The following is a 9765-nucleotide window of genomic DNA, read 5'->3' as shown; positions in this document are numbered from 1 at the left end:
AGAAGGGAAAGGCTGAAACAACTTAGTTAGAGGCCAGGAAACCCACAAATCCTCTCTCTCTCTCCCTCTCTGCCTCTCTCTCTTTTCTCTCTCTCTCTCTTTGACGTCAGTAAGACAGGTAGAGCAGCCCACACAGGGGGCCTGAACTGACAAGAGCGTAGGGAAGGAAGGAAGGATGAAAGAAAGAAAGCTAGCTGCCGCCTACACGTTCATTCGTCCGTCCGTCCGTCATCACTCCCCCTCTCACGCAGGCCCTTAACTGTGGCTATTTTAGGCTCGGCATGCTAACTTAAATCAAACTATTGCTCACAGCTAATGGCAGCACTGGTCACTTTGCCAGGCACGGACAAGATCTGTCAAACATTTTCTATCCATTTTTTACCCGCCCTCTGTCTCTTCTACCAATGCGATCGCTTTCAGATCGGGGAGAAATGCCGAGCAATCTCCGTGCCAACGGATGTGACAAAAAAAATAGTGTGAAAAGAGACCGAAAATAAATAAATAAATAACTTTGAGAAAAACCACTGATAAAAAATTGAGCTAAATATAATCTACCCCTGAGGATAAGCCCAAGCGGCTCTTTTTTGTTTGTTTGTTGGTTTTCCTATTATTTGGGCTAAACAAAGCAGCAGCCACCCTTCCGTAAGTTGGGTCCTCTGTGTGAAGACTCGCTGTACCGAACACCCACTGCTGTCATATCATCGTGGGCTTATCAGTCCAACCCCGGAGCCATGTTCCAGATAGGAGCTAATGTGCACTGTGCACTCTGACATCCCCACTCATTTGGGTGGATGGATGGATAGACAGATAGAGAGGGAGAGACATAGAGAGATAGAGAGAATGGTTAGATGGAGGCCTGAAGGAACTGTTGGTGCTCCTCTCTAGTTTTCTTTTTCATTCTTTTTTTCTTTCTTTCTGTCTGTCTTTCTGTCTTTCACACTGTCACTCATTCACTCTGCAACCGGTGCAAAGGGCCATCGGTGCACTGCAGTGCCTAGAGAGATGGATGTGTTGCTCTTTCTATCCTCCATTCTCTTTATCTCTCTCTTTCTCTCTTTCACACACACACACACACACACACACACACACACACACACACACACACACACACACACACACACACACACACATTTCAACTGAGTAGAGGGGCCATACATGTTGGCTTTGTGATGGATAGATAGGTGGCTTTCCTGAAATGTGCACTTTGAATCTCTCTCACACACACACTCACTCACACTCACACACACACACACACACACACACACACACACACACACACACACACACACACACACACACACACACACACTCCTACCTGAGCAGAAGGGCATAGGTGTGCTCCAGTAGCTGCTAAGCTGGCAGGTGCGTGAGGAATCGCCCTTCAGCCTGCGGCCGCCCGTGCAGGAGTAGCGCACCGTGGAGCCGAAGGTGAACTTGTCCCCGACCAGCAGCCCGTTGGGCGGAGACCCCGGGTGCCCACAGTCGACCACTGTCCAGGAAGAAAAAAACAGGAAATATAACATTAAACATACACAAACACAACACAAAACAACATTTAAAGCTATATGTAATAGAACGCTTAGACAATAGATTGCTTATTCATTCTTTTTCGGTGCACGGGGATAAATCGAAGGGATGATCTGAGCAGAAAACATTAGCATTAACCACTAAACTCCTTGATGGGCTACCCCGTGCAGTCACGCTCCTTCTAAGCCTTCTCTGAAGGTTTCTGTGTTGGACCACGGCCCAGTTCTGTGAAACAAATTGACACCCACGACAGTGTTTATAGACAACACCTTGCATAAAAATATGCTGGAGATTAACTACCCCCCTTTTGTACTCCAAGATGAAAAGGGTGGTGCTTTTTTAACAGTTGTTCTAAGTAGCAGTTGGGGCCTCTTAACACAGTTCCAATGACCAGATCAAAAAGAGGGAAGAGGGGGGTAAAAAAGAGCGACAGCTGCTATTACGACATTCACTAAGTGAAAAAGCATTTTGGTTCAGTAACAGTAGGGCTTTCAAACAACTTTAACAGATTTCATTGCACAGCACACTAATAAATGCACAAATGATAACTAATGATCTGTGCACATAGTGGTAATGTGTGCCAAAGGAAGCTGAGCAGTTCCCCAAGGATCCATCTGACATAATCAGAGGTTCAGACCAACCTGATATTAGAGATAACAAACATATTAGTTTTCACCCAGCCGGCGGCCATTTTCCAAAAAAACAAGCACAATGAGCTCATTTTGCACACACAAAAATACGGCGCGATTTGTCTGAGATTAATGGATCTTTGGTGGCTTTGCCCAGCGGTAACGGCAGGCTCTGTCGTAGTCGAGGAACAATCTTGCAAGAGACGGGCACTAGACGGGCGCAGCTGGCGCTGCCATGTCTGAGTGGGTTTGATTGGACGGAGTGGGGTGGCATTTTACAGGATGTGCACCCAACAAGACAAGATAGGGAGGTAAATGTGCAGCCCAAACCTGGCAACGCTAATTAATCTAACTGGAGCTCCATATTACACCTGTCCTGTAACTGATCCACAGACCTCCAACAGCAGGAGGACGAGGGGAAAGGGTCACGCAGCTAATCGAGGCTCCATTAAGGGAATGAAATGATAATTAGTGAGGAGATGAGATGGGATGAGAAGACAGGAGGAGAGACAAGGCATCAAAAGAAGAGGAGGAGAGAAATAAAGAGAGGAGTGGAGTGGAGAGGTAAGGATAAGTGGGAAGAACTGAAGAGAAAAGAAAAGAGAAGAATAGCACCTGAAAGAAAGGAATAACTTAGATAAGATGAAAGCAAAATAAGATGAGAGGACAAGAAAGGACTAGAAGAAATGAGAACGGAAGAGACAAGGCAGTAAAGAGCGGAGGAGAGGACAGAAAGTGGAGAAATGAGGAGAAATGAGGCGAGGAGTAAAGTAAACAGAAGAGAACAGATGAGAGGAGAAGTGAGCAAAGCAGAGTAGAAATAAATCAGGAAAAAATAAATCAACCTGAGAGACCCGAATAACTTCAGATGAGATGAGCGAGTGGGTAAACAAAGCGGAAGATGACAGAACAGGAAATGGGGAGAAGAAGCTACGATTAATAGATAACAGCAAACGGGACGAGTGTTCAGCTCTCACGGCCATCCTCACCGATGCACTCAGGCAGAGGCTTGTCCCACTGGCCAGTGGGCTGACACATGAGGACCGCCGAGCCGAACAGGTAGTATCCCGGGTTGCAGTCGTAGAACACCACCGTCCCAAAGGTGAAGTTGCCGTGCTCGATCTTGCTCTGCCTAATGGAGTTGGCTGGGATGCCCGGGTCCGAACAGTTGACCACTGAAAGAGTTGGAGAGAGACAGAGTGGAGGGAGAGAAAATGGATACAGGTGTTATCTGGCAGTAGCACAGACATGCTGGTTGTACTCTACTTAGGATACTAAGGGCCTGATTTACTAACAGGATTGCGCCCATTTCTGGCGTAAAATAGCGGTCGTAAACATAAAACGGTATTTACTAAGGGGGCGCATTTCAGTAGAGTCGCATATTAACGCTTTGAGGGTGTGTACCTGCAAACAGGTGGGATGGTTCCGAAACGTGGGTGGTAACGCGCTATTTAATGGGAGGAGTGCGCCTAATGATGTATTGCGTCGTATTTACTAAACTGCCTGGTGAGCGCACATCTCTGATTTGCAGGCTAATTCTCCGCCTCATAAAAGCACGTCTTAACCAGGAAGCGCATTTCCACTGAGTCTGAAAACGTTTATATGGCAGCAGCAAGGCGACGACAGAGACAGAGACAGCGAACAGAAACATTTTTTTCAACTCGTATAATTCATATTCATATATATGAAATTAAACTTCCGAACGTAATTGGAGAAATTGATCGCACCCACATGCAAACAGTCCCACCTTCAATCCACGAACACGTTTACCAAAACAGAAAGCACACATATTCAATGAATGTCCAGGTCATATGTGATGCCAACATGACCATTACTTACGTGGTAGTGGTCTGTCCATGACAGTTTTATCTTCCGGAATAGTGCCATCTATCCATGATTGAGCAACGGTGATTTTGGCTACTTGATAAATGTATTTGTTTCAGTGGGGATATATTGTAGTGAACCCATGTCCCTTGTAGAACGTATTAATCTCGCCATGTACACATCTATATTGTTATAATAGACAGTTTATGCATTAATGCCACCAATAGCATATTATTTATAATCGTGTTCTTTTAAACATCTCACTGTAGGTGATGGCGGGCAAAACAACAATATAACCCATTGAATCAGGTTCAGTGATTGAGCGAACGTGAACCAATATATCTATCTCGTTATCTATTCGCTGAACCTTAGTTTTTTCTTCCTCGAATCTCCATGGTGGCAGTAACTTGCTGGCAAGTTCTCCAGTCTTTTAACGGTGCGCTAAATAATGATTGCCCAGCGCGTATCTGGCTTGATAAATATCACGGAAAATGAGGGGAAACACCGTGCGTTAATGTGCGCCTGGCAAAGGCGCAGATTAAGATGCGTTCGCAAATCAATGTTAGTAAATCAGGGTCTTTAAAGGGTGGAGTGAGCACAGTTTGCCCAGCGCAGATCTGGCTTGATAAATACCACGGAAAATGCGCACAAACACTGTGCGTTAATTTGCGAACGCAGATTTAGCAGCGCTCGCATATTAGTAAATCAGGCCCTAAGTCTGAACCACTGCAGTATCCTGTGCTTACCGTTTAACGGTTCACGAGAGCAGAGTACGGTTACTTCAAGTATACTAACCCAATAGCTTGTGACTATTATTGGACTACTACATCCAGCGGTGCCAACTGACCCTGCTTTGCCAACTGGCCCAGTTTTAGTAACTACTTTAATCATAATGAGTTTGAAACTCACTTCAGTGAATTGAACTGAACTAAACTAGTTCCATAAACAACTCAAACTAGTTCCACTACAAAATAGTAGCACAACTTATATCTACACAAATTAATGGGAGTGGCCATGTAGATTCTTATAGTTCAGTGCTCAGTCAAATCTCAGTTGAGTCAAGAACAGTCCCAATAGAGGGCCACGACTACTTGGCTTTAAGTGTGTCTGACAATCAATGCGGAACACGAGGCCCGTTAAGCAAGCACCGCTGGGCTGATTTTCACAAATTAGCACCTCTTCAATCAAGGTGGCTGGAAGCTAATTAGAGAATTAACGCTCGGTGGCTAAGAAAATCGGCATACTTTGGGAGCCGCGTCTCACCTCCTCGTTAAGCACAGGATGTTAAATGCAATGTGTTTCTGGACTAATGACTACATTTCTACATGGATTTTTGGCTTAAACCTCCCCCATCCCCACCCCTAACACCTAACAGACAGGTCCATGGTTCATGCGATATTAGCAGCCCTGTGCTGTTAGCACAATCCATGCATATTATTCCTTCAACACCCATGCTGGTTAGTGTCAGAAAAGAAATGTTAGTCTGAAATGGCTGCATTATAACTGTCCACATAGCACAATACAGTTACAGAGAGCAAGGCACTATGCTTCTTTCAGTCTCAACCCTCCACATGCTTTGGATGAACGTAGCAAGGTGAGTGGTGGGCAGAACCTTCTAGAACTGCCCTCCCCCCACCTCCCCTCATTCCAGCCCTCCCCCTCCCCCTCCCTCATCCCTCTCTCCTTACCCCGGAAAAGTGGGTGCGAGTGGCTTAAGCAGGCGCGCTGGATGGACGGACAAGCTCCGTGTGAATAGAAGACTTAACTTTTTTCCCCACCTTTACACGTTGGTGGTGGATGGCTCCACTGCCGGTTGGTCTGGCACTGAGCGCGAGCCGGGCCCTCCATCACGTAGCCTGTGTGGCAGGAGAAGCTCACCATGTCGTCCAGGTTGAAACCGTTGCCCAAAGTGCGACCATAGATGGGGCTGCCCGGGTGGCCACAGCTGATAGCTACATGGGTAGAGAGGAGAGGATGAGTGTATGAGTATACAAAACATCCAACATTTTCTACACACATAGAGGTACGTATGTTTCTATGCAGTGGTGCCTCTTAATGGCTATGGGAGGGAAGATTTGAAAGAATGCAGAAACCGTATAGGATCTATACATTACCCCATTGCTCAACTGAAAGTGCTCCCTGTGGGGCTTGATGAGGCAAAGGGAACAGGGTGCAATAATATAGAATAGATGACAAATGCTTATTAGAAGATAAGATGCTGGTGAGCACAACTGAGGCCTGTCAGGCGTCACTCATCTCTCATAGCCCCACGAGAGCAACTGCGCCGCTTCACCGCCCAACAAACATGAAGCTGCTCACAACTCACATGCCTGTGATCATACAACCTGCCCCCTGGTCATTGCCCCCACAGGGGGGATCACAGGACGATGTCGAGTTTATATACCCCCCCTCGCGGAGCTCTCTGGCCTGAGGAGGGATGCTTTTATTATCCCTCCTCCTCCTCCTACTCCTCCTCCAGCATCAAGAGTGTGAAATCACGGGTTGCATCCACGAGGGCCTATGGTTCCTGATGGTCTTTGTGCCAATGGCCCTAACTGTATTATTTGTGCTCAACTGCGGGTGCAAATTGCCCAGTCATGTGAAGGGGATGGTGGGCGTGTGGAACAGCCGCTCTGGCCTCCCGGACCGTTGTGCAGCCACTCATCAGACGGAAGAGACAAAGGCCGTCTGGGTGTTTGTGAGTATGTCTGAGACCCTTCCTATGTGTGTGACTCTATTTGTTTGTTTGTGTGTGCGTGTGTGTGTGTGTGTGTGAGCTATTGACAGGCGGTATGAAAGTCTTGCTGTGACTAAAATGCCAGCCATTTATTTACTTTCCTGTTAGGTCGGGCCCTTTTTGAAAATCAAAAACGGGGCTAAAAGTGGAGGGTCAATATAAACGCTTGGCCAACTCCACAAGCCTTCCCTTCAGATTTTACCCGCATGGTTTTAAAGAGAGTGCAACTCGCATTTATCAAGCCACAACCTGCCCATTTGTTTGAGGAAGTTGATAAGAAATGAGGCGTGCAGACAAAGGCAGCGCAGTGCCTGGGGTTTATGGGCCACAGTAGGGCGATAGCTGTGAATGAGCTACAATGAAACCATGAGGCTCGGTGTCTGTTTATGTTGTGTGACAAGCACAAGCACACACACACACACACACACACACACACACACACACACACACACACACACACACACACACACACACACACACATAAAAAGACACAAGCACAAAACACAGGAGTAATAAATACACTAGATTTAGCTGGGATATCAGCATCAGTATTGAAGAGATCTCTGGAACTCCTCCCATACCATGCCCATCTACTTACACACATCTACTCATACAGTACCAGTGTGGTTAGCACGTCATTTCCTGTTTATTTATCTCTCACACACACACACAGGAACACACATACACACACACACACACACACACCTACACACACACACCTACACACACACACACACACACACACACACACACACACACACAAACTCCTTTGATTCTCTCCAAGCTTGTTTCTGCACAGACAAACACTGATGTTGCCAACAGAGCGGCCCCTTTCCTCAGTGCTGGGAGAGTGGGAGAGGGAATCTGACAGGCCTCCTCCAGCTCCCGCAGCAGCAGCAGGAGGAGGAGGAGGAGGAGGAGGAGGAGGAGGAGGAGGAGGAGGAGGAGGAGGACGAGTGGAGGCGCGAGCCCAGAGTCCTGCGCCCAAAGCGGGCTGAGCACGTCCTCAGCCAAGGGCACTCTCCGCCTCCTCCAGCCCCCTCTGAGTGGCAGAGGCAAGGACCCCTCACTGCCGGCAAAAAGCATCACTTTGTCTATCTCTTGATTCCTCTCCTCCCCACTTCCCCCTTTCTCTCCTCTCCTCTCATCGTTCTCTCTCTCTCCTTTCCTCTCATCTTTCTCTCTTTCTCTCTCTCTCTCCCTCCCTCTTCGCTTGCGACCTCAGGCACGTTTGGTTCCTCATCTCCCCTCACAGCCGCTCTTATAAACAATGCAAGCTCATTTCCATAATTACAGATGTAATTTGTTTCTCTTTGCACTGAAGCAATTTCCCACACATCTGAGCGATTAGCAGAACCAGAATTTAAAACTGAATCATGGCCCTGTTAAAAAAGCGAATGCTATCATATTCCACAGAGTGCACGAACGAACATATACACACACACACACACACACACACACACACACACCCCCCCACACACACACACACCATAGACTACACCTAAGTATGAGGAAACACTGACACACACCTGTCCTATAAGCCTGCACACACACACACACAAAACTGAGTAGTGCACACAATGGGTTGCGACAGTTGCTAAGTCTCATCAAAGTCACGGCTAAAAACAAATCCCAAGAACAAACCGTAGCCGCTCCACTTAAACATGTTGACAAACTCCATGGACGTGAGCGGGGTAAGACAGGAAGTCAAGTGTTTTGTTGTCCAAATCCTGATTGTGCATTGGCTCTTTGGCTGCTGGATTATTGGTAAGGCCTGATCTCGCCGTAGCAACGATCTGTGCGTACACCCTCAGTCATAAGAAGGATTTACTGCTTTTCGCCCCCCTCAGCTAAAAAGATAAGGCAATAAAACCCTGAGCCAAAACACTACATTGCTCAGAGACTATCTTGGCCACCCAGTAATTTGTATCTAGGTGCTACATGGGCTCAAAAGGCTTAGCATGGTGCTTTAGTTACTTAGCAAAAAAAAGAGAAAGAAATAATAACAATACACTGGTAGGACTTGAGCACTAAAAGATGCTGCTATCGCTTTCCATTTTGTGTTCTTTTGACCTCACAGGGGGGTGGGTGAGAGCCAGCTACACAACACACTGCCAAAGGCACAAATGGTGTTCTTGGACGGCAGCCTAGGCAACGCTACACCCCCCCCCCCCCCCCCCCCCATACCCATAATGCATTTCACTATCCCTGAACATGAAGGAATTGCTCGCACAGTGATTAGAATCAGGCACACTCAACGCATGACAAATGCGAAAAAGTTTCTCTTCCCTTTTAGTTTGCGACAGTCTCTTCTTTCTTTTTTTTCTTTACCTTCAGCCCTCTCAAGCTAAATGACACGGGGAAAGATTTGCGGAGGGTAACCTGAAAGCCATTCGGCATTGCCACGGTCCACTCCGCTCCATTAATGATGCAATAATACATTTAACCTATCTACATTTCACCTCAATTCAATTAATTCGCCCTGTCAAGTCAATTTCTTTTCTCCGCCGGGCGAGGAACAAGTGAAATCCACCTTCCCAGATTGAGCTAGTGGAAGAAGGTGGGGGAGGGAGGGGGGGGCAGAGATGGGGGGTTAGAGAGAGATGTTTCCAGAAGTAAATGCTTCCGAATGTTCCAGCGCAGAGGCCCGTGTGTCATTCCACCTCCGTGGCGGACTAACAGTGAATATTGAATTAAAAATGCCAGCTGAGACTAGATGGGCTCTTTTGTGATGGGGGAGGAGGAGGAGGTGGAGGAGGAGGAGGAGTGCATAGCTTAAATGCCACCGCTCTTGGAGAGACAAGGTGAGAGACGAGGAGGGAAAGGGAATGCGGACAGCCTCGTCTTGCCTCTGTCTGATGCTGAAAGCCCCCCACCTGCCCCCCACGGAGGCAGCAAGGAAGAGGAGCAGAGACAAAAAGGACACCTCAGCTCCCTGTCCGCTCCTCCTGCACACTCACCCACACGCTCACACTCTGGTTCAGATGCCCGTCATCTCTAACATGGTCACCATACTGCATGCCATGACAAGTGGCAATAATAAAGTGA

General features: G+C 47.3%; 1 protein-coding gene across 1 annotated transcript in view; it reads right to left on the bottom strand.

The window, feature by feature from the left end:
• Positions 1-9765, bottom strand: part of csmd3b (CUB and Sushi multiple domains 3b) — a gene marked incomplete at its 3' end in the record, with an annotated part of 385413 nt that overhangs the window by 40814 nt on the left and 334834 nt on the right. Inside the window, exons 54-56 of the mRNA XM_080837924.1 lie at positions 5759-5932; positions 3146-3331; positions 1316-1489 (exon numbers count right to left, since the gene is read on the bottom strand). Coding sequence (XP_080694050.1) covers positions 1316-1489; positions 3146-3331; positions 5759-5932 — 534 coding nt within the window. The remainder of the gene's footprint in view (positions 1-1315; positions 1490-3145; positions 3332-5758; positions 5933-9765) is intronic.

This window comes from Sprattus sprattus, assembly GCF_963457725.1.
Source record: "Sprattus sprattus genome assembly, chromosome: 4".
NCBI classification, from domain to species: domain Eukaryota; kingdom Metazoa; phylum Chordata; class Actinopteri; order Clupeiformes; family Clupeidae; genus Sprattus; species Sprattus sprattus.
The sequence above is the reverse complement of the archived record's forward strand: the minus strand, read 5'-3'. Positions and strand labels throughout refer to the sequence as shown.